This window comes from Corylus avellana, chromosome ca4 (assembly GCF_901000735.1).
Source record: "Corylus avellana chromosome ca4, CavTom2PMs-1.0".
In the NCBI taxonomy this organism is placed as follows: Eukaryota; Viridiplantae; Streptophyta; class Magnoliopsida; order Fagales; family Betulaceae; genus Corylus; species Corylus avellana.
In genome coordinates, this window is record NC_081544.1 from 10,829,771 (window position 1) to 10,843,661 (window position 13,891).

A 13,891-nucleotide genomic window follows, 5' to 3' on the forward strand; every position below is an offset into this window, starting at 1 on the left:
TGTGACACGTCAATAATTTTTTTGACGTGGTGAAGTTTACCAGGTCAAAAATTTTTGACATGGTAAATTTCACCACGTCAAAATTTTTCACCACGTCAAAATTTTTTTTGACCATTTTCGCCACGTCAAATTTTTTTTTTTTACGTTCTAGTTTCTGACACGTCAGAAATTACTAATGTGTTAACATTGACACGTAAAAAACTTGAATTTTTTGACACCCACCCTTTTAACTGTTGAGACAAGTCAAAAAGAATTTTCTGACGTGTCAATACCATTGACATGTTAAAAATGGTTCGTAAAAAAAACTTGATTTTGTAGTGATTTCCATTCGAGCTTTTCTTGAAGACTTGATTTTATGCAATGAATAAACTCGTTCGATCGAGTCTCTCAACTGAACAATACTAGAACTCTCCTTAAATCTCTAGACCAAACCCATAAAGATCAAGCTAGCGAATATGTTTCTCGAAGGTTCTTCTTTAATCACTCATTTGGTTGAGTCTTTGAACACATCTTCCAACCAAGTAGTACTGGAACTTTACTTGAGCATCACGTTTAGACCAGCACAAGCTAGTGAAGTAATGCCTCGGTATCCCTTATTGATGTAGTTTGTTTAGACGAGCTGGAAACGAGCACTCTAAATAAACACCGAATTAGCCAACATAAAATCTAATACATATGATTACATTCGACACTAAGAATTAAAGATTTGGTTAGAAAAGGTTTATAATAATGAATTTCTTATTCTATGTGGTTATTTCATGGAAGGATTTATCTAGAAGCTTTTGTACGATAAGAAACTCTTCTGTAATGACTCAAAACTAGAGTATTTTATGGAGGAAAAAAGTTATAGTTCATAAAATTTAGGAGGGGTTCGAAGATAACTAATAACTTCAAGTCGTCGTCTCCGGGAGGTAACTCAATAATCTAGACCATGCTTAATGAAGCGAAGGTCACTAGTTCGAATCCCCCTTCCCCTGTTTTACAGACATGTAAAAAAAAAAAAAAAAAAAAACCAACTTCAAGTCAATTGGAACCAATATATGAAAAATTGGAACCATCAAAGTGTGTTAATGGAATTTCAGCCGCCAATTTATCATAAAAGATCATTCAAGTTGATTTTCATTTCTTCATAATGAAATCAATAAAAGACCAATAATGATATTGTGGGTGGTTTTTTCATCTTTTCTATGGGTGCTTTCTGTCAGCCATATTAATTTTTCATTTTCTTTTTCCACTTTTCTAGAAGGATAAGGTTTTTTTTTTCCCATCTAGATACTTTGACAGGAAATCCATGATCATTTGATTTTTTTTTTCTTTTTTTTATTGGACATGACCACATGGGTCTAATTCGACCAATCAAGGTTGTATTTATTCCAATATGGTTAACATTTGCATTGAAAAATCCATTAAAATGACTGCCCAAACTCATTAACATTTTGGCATGTGAACAATATCCAAGTTAGCAAATTGGCCACCCCACCGCCAACCCCACCACCCCCCACCTTCCCTCTCTCTCTGTGACCACTTTTTATCCCAAAGCCGGCTTGGCTATGAGCCTATGATACAGCCGAAACACCAGCCGCCCTATCTCTCATGTGAGTTACTTACCAAGCCAAATCAGTATACCCTATTTTTCAATTTACGAGATTTTTAACCCCACCCTATATTCCTACCCAATAAGCCAAATCAGCATGCTCTGTTTCTCTCCCTCTCCCTCTCCCACATCACTCGCATCAAGTTTGTGTTTGCATTCCACGCAGCACAACCAAATCAACTGAAGTGCTGCCCGAACTTTCTCTTTTTAAATTTTTTAGCTTTTACTTTATAACATGTAAAGCTGACGTGGCAATTAACACTTTAAAAAGTAAACAATTAAGAATAACAAATATAATAATAAGAGATTAATGTCACAACTGACACGTTAGAGAGGACGTGACTTACATGATTAAGATTGAATCTCTTAAAATTTTTCTTTATTTTTTTTTTCTTACTAAAAAATTTTAAAAGTAAGTTAATTATAAGATTCAATCTTAACCGTTGTTTTTAGTACCGCATTTATACTGTTATTAAGTCGGATCCTGTTAGAGAGTAAACCGTTTAAACTCCGGCAGCAACTTGTTCAAGAGCGAAAGAAGCGCTCCAATGGATAAGCATGCCCTTTCACGGACTCTTATAAAGCCTCTACAAGTCCCTGAATCGAAGAGTGTAAACCAGTAGTCGCTGCCAGAACAAACCACATTAAATAGGAGTTTCATTTTCTTCCCAATCATCCATCACGGACTACTAAAAAACAACATGTTTGTGTTTGTTTTCTTAGTGTTATAATATTCTTTGTATTCTATAAAAATAAAACGACCTTAAGGCACAAGAAAGATACCCTTTACTTTTGAAGCTCTGTTTTAATCGTGTAAAGGTAAGCCACTATGGCCTCTGCTCAAAACAGGGCACCGAAGGTGCCTGTTTTGCTCTGCTTTTCTATTTCCTTTGCTCTGCTTTCTTTGAGCTCCAGCCGGGTTAGCGGCCAATCATCACCTGTTTTTGCCTGTGATGTTGGGAGCAATCCGGCGTTGGCGAGCTTCGGGTTCTGTAATACGTCGGTTGGGATTGATCTGAGAGTGGGAGACTTGGTGAAGAGGCTGACATTGCAGGAGAAGATCTCGTTCTTGGTGAATACAGCAGGGAGTGTGAGTAGGCTTGGGATACCGAAATATGAGTGGTGGTCGGAGGCTCTTCATGGAGTATCTTACGTCGGTCCAGGCACTCGGTTTTCCAATGCGGTGCCTGGAGCTACAAGCTTTCCTCAGGTTATTCTCACTGCGGCTTCATTCAATACTTCTCTGTTCCAAGCCATTGGAAGGGTAAGAGAGTTTTCAAAGTCTTAAACTTTCATTTATTTTTGTTTATCTTTCAGATGATATCTATTCTGTTTGATAATGGGTTTGATTTACATTTCCGGTCATGACCCATTTCAGATTTTTATGGCTAGATTTGTTCACAGAGTTTGATGAGATGGATTAGTGAATCCTTTGTGGGTGTTTGTCGGATAACATGAACACATTAGTGTCGGTGGTCCGATTATTTTTGTCATCTTTGATAACGTGTCATTATCATCTTTTGATTACCGATTGAATTTGATCCTTTCTTCTTCGCCTTGCCGTCTGGGATACAATGAAAATGATAACATAACCGAATAACATAGTGCTTGAAAAATATATTTTATTTTCCTGTATATTATAGGCTTTATTGTTATATGAAGAGTAGGTGGAGTATTCTTATTGGGGCTACTTTATTTCCTCACCTTCGCTTTAATTTGTGAAAGAAAGATATAATTTTGTGTTCTTAAATATTTGTGATGGGTAGTTGGTGGAATTATAAAAGAGTCCAGCTTGCAGAGGTAATTAAGATATCAGAAGGTGATGGTGATTGATTAGGGCGATATTATCAAGTAGCTAATCTCTTGCATAAGCATATAACTCATGTACAATTGGGCAGTCACTAAACGTTATTAGACCAGAAGAATTTTGTAACCAAAAGGACCAAAAAGTAAAAGGAACATTATCACATAAAGCATGTAATGCTCTGTATGCTACTTACTTTTTCGGTTTTTTCAGTCTTTATGTTTGAACTTTTACTGTTGGAGCAGTTGGGATATTTTGAAATTACAGTGTGAACAAAAAGATCACAACTTAAAAGACAAATGCTACAAAAAGATATTTTGAAATGATTTGAAATTAATGGGTATGTAATATATGCAGGTGGTTTCAACGGAAGCAAGAGCAATGTACAATGTGGGACTAGCAGGCTTGACATATTGGTCGCCAAATATTAACATATTTCGAGACCCCAGATGGGGAAGAGGGCAGGAGACTCCTGGAGAAGATCCATTGCTGTCTAGTAAATATGCAACAGGTTATGTAAGAGGCCTTCAACAAAGAGATGATGGCGACAAAAATGGACTCAAGGTTGCTGCATGTTGTAAACATTATACAGCCTATGATTTGGACAACTGGAAAGGGACCGACCGGTACCATTTCAATGCTGTGGTACTACACATTAATTCAATGTTTGGTAGTATGCATGAGTTATTATAATTTTATTTCAGGATCATAATTGTCATTCTCTGTCTTGTTTTGCTTTTGGTGAGTTAGGTATCACAGCAGGATTTGGATGATACATTTCAACCACCATTCAAGAGTTGTGTTATTGATGGCAATGTTGCCAGTGTCATGTGTTCCTACAACCAGGTTAATGGTAAGCCAACCTGTGCAGACCCGGACCTCCTTGCTGGAGTCATCCGAGGCGAATGGAAGTTAAATGGGTATTATATTTGATTCTCCCAAGTCTTTTCCTGTTTTGTAAATGTAGGATGGATGCCTATCAGTCACTGATATTGTTATACCTGTCTTTTGGGTTGTTGCAGATACATAGTTTCGGATTGTGATTCAATAGATGTCTACTACAATTCCCAACACTACACCAAGACACCAGAGGAGGCTGCAGCCAAAGCTCTATTGGCAGGTAACTCAATTTCCATCCTTGGATTTGTTGCAACAAGATCTTTGATCATGTAAAAAATGGTCAGGTAATTGATTAGTTTCAGCAATAGATTAAGTCAGATTATATAGTGTAGCTGGATTGCAAATAGTAATTTATCCCTTACTTTTTATATGTATCAAAATTAATCTGACTATTAAATGATTAAGTTAACCCTTTTCTGATACGTGGTTATTTAATATGGTATCAGAGCAAAGGTTCTGAATTCGAATTTCGTCTTTGTCAGTTCACTCCATTTCAGTCACATATTCTGCTAGAGTTGTGGATATCCTATATTTCCTGTTTTCAGTAGTGACTAAATGATTTGCTGTTTGTTTTGATTTTACAGGATTGGATCTTGACTGTGGATCTTTCCTTGGCAAATACACAGAAGGTGCTATAAAAGGAGGACTTGTTGATGAGGCAGCTGTTGACAAGGCAATCTCAAACAATTTTGCTACTCTAATGAGACTTGGCTTCTTTGATGGTGACCCAAGCAAGCAACTTTACGGCAAACTAGGTCCAAAAGATGTGTGTACGCCAGAGAACCAGCAACTGGCCCGTGAGGCTGCTAGGCAAGGAATAGTGCTGCTTAAGAACAGTCCAGGGTCTCTGCCTCTATCTCCCACTGCCATCAAATCCTTGGCAGTAATTGGTCCCAACGCCAATGTCACAAAAACCATGATTGGAAACTATGAAGGTACTCAAATTCGCAACTTTTTTTCTTTGTCTGGTTGCCCTCTTAGTGGAGAAGCCATCAAAGAGCACTTGACTTGTTAAAACCATTTTCAAAATTAGTATATATAGTTCGTGGTTTGTGAATGTTTTAAAAAGCCTTGGAAGAAGAGAGTCCACATGAAAAAAATAGAATTGAAGTTGGCATTTATAAGGTCCAACTCATACCAAATAATTGCTTCAAAGTAAGCAATACTTGGGTGTATGATCTAGTACGGTGTGGAGCACCCACGCATTACCAATTCATCAGAATTGGTAGAGGCAAATAATTTCTTAAGGAAAACGATTCAGTAATGCACTTTAGGAGCATTCAGTTTCCTATTTTATCTTTCTGTTTTACACTTGTTGATGTCGCTATCAGTATGAATGAGAAAATTGCCTCAATATTCTTTTAAGTACTTGTACTACATTTCTTTCTAACCACAAAAAGAATAAATACAATCATTTGTTTCCTGATATTGAATGACTTGCAAGGGTAACTTGCTTGAGTTCAAATGCTTGCTTAACCGGACACTTTACCAAGCAAGATTAGCATCCATGCTTGAGAAATGGTGATTCTAAATCATTCTAAAATCAGTTTGTCTAATGTTGCTGAAAATGTTGCAGGCACGCCATGCAAATACACAACTCCTTTGCAAGGTCTGACGGCCTCCGTCGCGACATCTTTTCAGGCCGGCTGCTTGAATGTGGCCTGTGGCACTGCACAGGTAGATGAAGCTAAGAAAATAGCAGCCTCAGCAGATGCCACTGTGCTTATAATGGGTGCAGATCTATCTATAGAAGCAGAAAGTCGTGACAGGGTCGGCATCACGCTTCCAGGCCAACAGCAACTTTTAATAACAGAAGTTACAAAGGCATCTGTGGGACCAGTTATTCTTGTTATAATGTCTGGAGGTGGCATGGATATCTCATTTGCAAAAAATGATAGTAAAATCACAAGCATCCTATGGGTTGGTTACCCTGGAGAAGCTGGGGGAGCTGCCATAGCGGATGTCATTTTTGGGTATTATAATCCAAGTAAGTTTTATTTCCATCTCCTGCTTGATGATTCATTCTCCTAATTTATTGTAGCTCTAAGTTTCATGCTAGTAACAAAGATTTATGGATTTCACCTAATATAGTGTTAAAACATCAATTAAAATTCACCGTTTTCTATAAGCTTTCGGAATAGAGAAATGCTACATGCACTCCCAAGTGTTTACTTCCAAATATACACTCTCTGATGTAGCAGTGAAAATCACTATTAAACCCAAAATTCAATGACAATTTTCACTCCAACGTTGGGGAGTGTGCACTTAGAAGTGTATGTAACATATTAATTTTTTTTTTTTTGGAATAACTGGTAATTTAAACATTGTATCAAAGCAAAGGTTCTGAATTCGAACTTTGTTTCCATTTATACTTATTCACAGACTATTCTGACATCATAATTTCTCATGTCTATACTTCCATTCTTTTCCTGCATGCTCAATAACATGGAAACTTGAAGCCCATTGATCACTCTTGTTTCAGGTGGAAGACTACCCATGACATGGTATCCACAATCATACGTAGACAAGGTCCCCATGACAAACATGAACATGAGACCAGATCCTTCCAAAGGCTACCCTGGCAGGACCTACAGATTCTACACTGGAGAAACTGTATATTCATTTGGTGATGGACTAAGCTATTCCAGCTTTTCCCACCACCTAGCTCAAGCACCTAAGCTAGTTAATATTCCTTTAGAAGAGGGTCACGTTTGTCACTCAGTAAGATGTAAGTCATTAGATGTTGTTGAGCAACGTTGTCAAAACTTGGGTTTTGATATACATCTGAGAGTTAAAAACATGGGAAAGATGGGTGGAAGCCATACTGTTTTATTATTCTCTTCTCCTCCATCAATACACAACTCCCCACAGAAGCACTTGCTGGGATTTGAGAAGGTGGTCTTGACGGCACAAACAGAAACAATGGTCAGGTTTAAGGTGGATGTTTGCAAGGACTTGAGTGTGGTTGATGAGCATGGAAGCCGGAAAATTGCCTTGGGACAGCATGTGCTTCATGTTGGGAGCTTGAAACATTCATTGAATGTGAGGATTTGAATTAAATCATTGAGCTCATAACGGCATTTCAAAATGGAGGCAATGAATAAGTTGAGAGGGTTAACAGTTCTCTCAACAATTTCTTATTGCCAAATTGTTCACAGTCAAAATTTTGAAATCCAAATGAAAATTTGTGTTTTGGCTCGCCCTTCTTTCTACCCTTGCAAATAAGACTAACAATGAATTTTGACTCGTTTCATTGCGTTCAATTTAAAAGATACCTTTCATAAACATTATCTTCACACCTCATGTCATTAGGCAAATAAGACTAATAATGAATTTTGACTCGTCTCATTGGGTTCAATTTAGAAGACACCTTCCATAAACGTTGTCTTCACACCTTGTCTCATTGGGCAAATAAGACTAACAATGAATTTTGACTCGTCTCATTGGGCTCAGTTTATAGGATACATTTCATAAATATTGTTTGTACATCTCGTTTAAAGATAATTTAGATGACATCTTTGAGCCCTCAGTATAAGCAAATTCTCTTAGTAAGACTCATACTTTTTGACATGACGTGCAAAGTTAACATGAAATTAATGGATTAAGGTTTAAGAGATTAACCTGTTTAATCAGTACCCATGTCTTGACAAAACCCAAATTCAACATGCAACACTAGGGCTTATAGTTTTTGAAACAACTCGCGAACCTAATATAAACCCAACACAAAATTAATGGATTAAAGTTATTCGTCTAACCCATTTAATTAAATAGATTGGATTAAGGTTAACATTTATAGCTTTATTATATATGCTCATGCTTCAACATCACACACACAAACATGAATTGATATCCTTACTTTTAAGCAACTTCTTACAAATTTTACCAACTAAATTAGTTGAACCAAAACTTACTTTATGGTGCAACACTGACTTGTTTCAAGACAAAAAGTAGCAGTTTCACACACGTATAAGTATGACGAGTCAACATTCCCATATATCCTTAAACACATCTTTCTCCCCCTGCCCACCCTAGATTTTTCTTGCTAAAATGTACAAAAACGTAGTCAACTTTTACTTAATTCCTCTTCTAATACGGATTGGGCTGGTTGTTTGAATGATAGAAAATCAATGAATGAATTCTGCACTTTTCTGAACTCAACTCTAATCTCTTGGAGTGCTCGTAAGCAACCCACAGTCTCACGGCCCAATACTGAGGTTGAGTATCAGGCCTTAGCCAACACTATTGTTAAGATAGTTTGGCTTCAATCTTTATTTCAAGAACTTGGACTCACTCTTCTCTAAAGCCTAATTCTATGGTGTGACAACATTGAAGCCACTTATTTGACGGTCAACCAGGTGGTCTATACACTTACAAAGCAATGAAGCATAGTGAGATCGAATTCTATTTTGTACGTGATAAGGTTGTTCTTGATCATTGTTCATCAATTTTATCTCAACAAAAGATCAACTTGTTGAAAATTTTACCATCCCTCTTGTCTCTCTATGCTTCGCCTTCAGGCGATCCAAACTCAAGGTTCTTCCTTTAGCGTTAGTTTAAGACAAGGTGTTAAGGAAAGTGGATCAAGTAATAATGCCAGATATTATAACCAGCCAAATTCAGAACAAGATCATGATCTCTCCACCAAAGGAAAGTCTTCATATTTACCATCACCATTTAATCAAATTTGGCACCACTCTTGATCAATTGTCTTCCATTAATTGATTCATTGTAATCTCATGATTATAGGATATTATTCTAACAACTAACAAATGTGTACATAAAAAGGCTGGTCTTATAATGAGAAAATTTTGGGAAATCTAAAATCTCACAATATATGTATGTACATAATTTATTTTTTTAATTTTTTAAACTGAAACACCATGCATTTATTAACGAAAATCAAACCATACAACTCTTTGAAATGACAGAAATTTCCTCCAAACCAGTCTGGATGAAATATCCTTCAACTCATTTAAAATAGCGCCAATTGGCTATAAACATTTAAAATGAACATTAAATTCTTAACATCATTAATAACAGTTTACTAACTTAGACTAAATTTAATGCACATTTTAAATGTTTATAGACACTTGTCACTATTTTAAATCCTCTAGACTGGTTTGGAGAAAAATTTTGTCCTCTTTGAAATTACAATATTACGAAGGAACATAGAATAATCGTCCATCAAATTTTTGGAGACCCGCCTTAGCCGAAAGATGGGCGGCCATATTTACTTCCCTCCTTTCTTATATATATATATCACATACCCAAACTAGAAACTGTGGAAAATAATCTTCGAGTCCGCAATTAAATTACCATACCTAGTCCAACATTGATCATCTTTCCGAAGAGCATGTACTACCTTAAGAGCATAACCGTTTAGAATGACATTGCGAAGTCCTAAATCTCTACCAAAAAGCACAGCCTTCCATGCCGCAAATGTCTCGGTCACTGTTGGGTCAGTGATATACATCTTGTGAGAGCTCAATGTCCAAAATAGAAAAACAAAATTAATATTTAAAACTTACTGAATTGGAGCCAACATCCAAATGTCCAATCAATTCTCATCAAGTAATATGTTCTTTGAGATATCACTTCAGTAAAAATAATGGAATCCAAATAAGTAGAATGAATGAAACAATTATAATTAATGAAATTGAAGCCAAATAAAAGCTATATTATAATAATATTACTCAACTCTAGATTATAGTTTTTACCCTCCTCCACTATATCCTGAGAATCATAACCAATGAATGTTGCCTCTAGACAATTTTGTTCATGTATATTTTTGAAGACAATGATCTCCAACGCACAACGTCCAGTGCAAAATATTGACTCAGAAGTAAGGGTGAAAATAGTCAACACACCTCGTACTCTTTGGGTGAGGAGATTGAAAATTTAGTTAAATTTATCCTTCTCCAATTTAAAATATCAAGTTAAAATTCCTCATTTTAACCTCCTTCAAGTATTGATCCAACTGGGAGTTTTTCAATAAAAAAAAAAAAAAAGGAAAAACTTCAGTTTGCTCTTCTTAACTTCTAAACGATTTGATAAAAACCTCAGTTTGCTCTTCTTACCTTCTAACCGATTTAATAAACACCCCCTGAATTTTCAAAACTCTCGCTTACGACTTATGAACTTCAATTTGTTCTTATTTAGGATAGGACCCTTTTCTTCTACTTGAATCGTTAAACCCAAATGGAATCCATCTCACGTGACCTGTACGTGGTTTTTTGCCTTCGTCATACCCGTTTTGCCCTCACCCTCACCCTTGCACAGTCGTCGTGGTCCGGTGTGGTGTTGCCATGATAGTCGTCGGCATCGGGTGGTTTTGGAGGTGTTGAACAAAGCGAGATGAACCTAAATCAAGTCCGCTGGTAATGTTGAAAGCGATTATATGGACATTTAAAAAATTGAACAAAGAGGAAACCCAAGAGATCAAATTGACGGACGGGTCTGTAAAGAAAAATGCCATGAACCAGCAATTGGTAAGAAACTGTACCAATTGAACCAGCAAAGTAACTTCACGGCCGCTGGGTCACGGTTGACGGATGGGTCTGTCAAGAAACTGCACCAATTGAACCAGCAATTGGTTAGAAAATTACAGGAGCAAGCAATTCTTGAAGCTGGGGTTTTTAGATTGAGAAGTCTTTTGCTAGATCAGGGGCAAGCAATTACAGGGGCAAGCGTGCTCGCATCCTCATTCTAAGACATCATCGCAGGCCGGAATTGGTGGAAGCGCGAAACGGATGGGTCTACGGCCAGACCCAAGGTCACAGCCGGAGACCCAGGCTGGGTCCCCTAACCCAGCCGCTGGGTCACAGCTGTTCTTCGCCATAGCCATAGCTGATGTTTAAATCTGCAATGGCCCATATAGTTGAAAGAAAGCAAGAAAACACCGTACATAAAGAATAAAATGTTGATCGGTGCCCCGTTGATAGAGAATCAAGCAACCAATTTAGCTTCTTGTATAAATGATGTTGGAGGGCAGGGGAACATGATCTTTGCTTAGATCAAGTTCATGTACGGTGAATTTTTATTTTTCATCCTTGAATTTACACTACCATGCGTTTTTCTTGAATGTTTGGTCCGTCTTTTGGCTGGGTTTTCAAGTTCGTGTTGTTGAAATAATCTCACCTCTAATCCAGATTTTAAGACTTTTATTATTACAGAACTGTGTTGAAAAGTTTACAAAGTATTTTAATGGGATTTTAGAAAAATAAGGGTGAGGGTGAGTAAGGGTGAGGGTGAGGGCAAGATAGGTAAGTCAGTGGTAAAAAACCTCATGAAAGTCACGTGAGGGTCATTCCGTTTGGGTTTGACTATTCAAATAAACGGAATGGTCTTTCATATGAGCAAACCAAAGTTCAAGGGTCTTAAGTGAGAATTTTGAAAGTTTAGGAATGTTTATCAAATCATCTGGAAGTTTAGGAGGGCAAACTAAAGTTTCCCTAAAAAAATTTTATTTTGTTCCTTGATTTTGGGCCTCTTTTGTGTCACTTCTTGATTTTTATTTTGGGTTAATTATCTTTTTAGTATCTAGGTTTTCATGTTTTTATTGTTTTTTTACCTAGGTTTGAATTTATATCACAGATGATACTTGACTTATGGATAAATACCAGTTTACTGCTAACCCCCTTGCTTTTTTCCTTTCTAGGTCTACCGTCGGAAAACCTAGAGGAAAAACAATTTTTCTTCCAATCCTCTCGGGATTGTAAAGGTATAGCAGTGGGGGATTTTGAAGCATCAGGCGTATAGGAGTTGCAACCGGACTAGGCCAACATGAAGAGAATGGTAGAAGACCTAACTACGCTCTAGGGTAACTTTACCCTGCTGGAGGAAGAAAGCGATGTTGTGAAGGTGCAAGTAGATGAGTTCACAAACATTGCTTTCAAAGGCAAATCTTGTCTGGTGGGCAAGCGAATGTCAAAGAGGAGTGTTGAGAAAGATAGAATTAGATCAACTTTGATTAAAGGATGGAGACCTATGGGTTCTTTGGCTTTTAAGGTGTTAGGAAAAAACACCTTCTTGTTGGATTTTGAACATATGTCGGATAAGGAACGAGTGATGGAAGGACGACTATGGGTTTTTGAGGGTAGCCTGTTTTCAGCTGTGGAGTTTGATGGGAGCACACCACCCACCCAATTACCATTCATAGGGCGGCTTTCTGGGTTAGAATGTACAATATGTCGTTGGCTTGTATGGGTAAGGAGATGGGAGAGAAGTTGGGATCTCTGATGGGGGATGTAGATAAGGTAGATATAAATGATGATGGCGTAGGATGGGGCGAGTTCCTGAGGATGAGGATAAAAATCAACCTGTTGAAACCTCTCCTAAGAGGCAGACTACTAAAAATCAAGGAGAAGGAGCATTGGGTAGCTTTCCAATAAGAAAAAATTCCAATGTTCTGCTTTAACTGTGGAATTATATGCCATGGAAACTTGGGCTGCCTTAAGCGTAGTATTCATCAGAACCAGGGAGGTGAACAAAAACTGGAGTATGGCCCTTGGTTGTGAGTCACATCCCCAAAGCAACGGTTGGACAAGGAAAGGGGACGAAGTGACAAATATTCCATGACTCCTAACGGCAGTTCGGACTAGGGAAGTCAAGAGCACCGGTAAGCGGAGGTGCAAACATTCTTGCGGAAGATTTGCATAGCGGGAATAATGGGAATTCCATGCATACATTAAGTGGGTGTAAGGTAGGCAGGAATGGCGGAAGCAATCTGCCAGCTGGAGGGGACGACGTCCATAAGGAAAATCCTACCATATTTTCACCCTCTCCAATTGGTGGCTATAAATTAGGTGTAACAGCTCAAACTAGTGTGGAAAATATCATGAGGGACAGGAGTATCTCGGGGGGCCTTAAAGACAGAATAATGGTTGACCAAATCCTACTATAGGTTCCCACAAGGCAATAATTTGGCAATTTGGGAAAGAAGACCACGCCTAGGGAAAAAAATACAGGTGGTGGAGAATATTGAAGATGTCACTAGTCAATTGGCACGTGGCATGCAAGTCCAAAGTGGAGGTTTCCCAAGGAGCTAAGGTGGGACAAAAATCATATTAGAATGGGGGTTAGGTGCTGGCTGTGGCAGGTATTCGAAAGGCAGATGCGTTGGTTTCTTTTGAAAGTATCGATACCAACAGAAAGAAAGGGAAGGGGGTGGGCAGAAGAGGAGGATGTGATGGTTAAGGCGGCGGTTGCTCCACAGCCCCGTCGGGAGCAATGAGTTTATTAAGTTGGAACTGTCGGGGGTTTGGGAACCCCCAGACAATTCAGGGCCTTTGCCACCTAGTGAAGGAGAAGAGACCCAAGCTGGTTTTCTTAATGGAAACCAAGCAACATGCACACGAATTGGAAATAATCAAGATTCGTCTGGATTTCCATGGTGTGTTTGTACTTGACTGTGTGGGATAATGTGGTGGTTTAGCACTTTTTTGGTGCAAGGACATTTTGGTTGATATTCAAAACAATAGTAGGCGTCATATAATGCTATAGTGAAATTGAAAAATCATGGATAGCCTTGGAAATTTACAGGTTTCTATGGTAATCCGGAGGTATGGAAGCGGAAGGAGTCGTGGAATCTGCTA

General features: G+C 38.0%; 1 protein-coding gene across 1 annotated transcript; it reads left to right on the forward strand.

Moving 5' to 3' along the window:
* The first annotated feature begins 2,218 nt into the window (after nucleotides 1–2,218).
* Nucleotides 2,219–7,491, forward strand: LOC132178892 (beta-xylosidase/alpha-L-arabinofuranosidase 2-like). Its single transcript, XM_059591468.1, has 7 exons — nucleotides 2,219–2,858; nucleotides 3,756–4,043; nucleotides 4,149–4,318; nucleotides 4,421–4,518; nucleotides 4,883–5,233; nucleotides 5,875–6,285; nucleotides 6,781–7,491. The coding sequence occupies exons 1-7, from the start codon at nucleotides 2,424–2,426 to the stop codon at nucleotides 7,350–7,352; spliced, it is 2,325 nt and encodes a 774-aa protein (XP_059447451.1). The 5' UTR covers nucleotides 2,219–2,423; the 3' UTR covers nucleotides 7,353–7,491.
* The last annotated feature ends 6,400 nt before the right edge of the window (nucleotides 7,492–13,891 follow it).

Bases quoted from the DNA above. Each gene is read 5' to 3' on its own strand.
- LOC132178892 (XM_059591468.1), top strand. From the start codon at position 2,424: ATGGCCTCTGCTCAAAACAGGGCACCGAAGGTGCCTGTTTTGCTCTGC. The intron at 4,519-4,882 runs GTAACTCAATTT...TTGATTTTACAG, and splicing joins AGCCAAAGCTCTATTGGCAG to GATTGGATCTTGACTGTGGA. The intron at 5,234-5,874 runs GTACTCAAATTC...AAAATGTTGCAG, and splicing joins CATGATTGGAAACTATGAAG to GCACGCCATGCAAATACACA.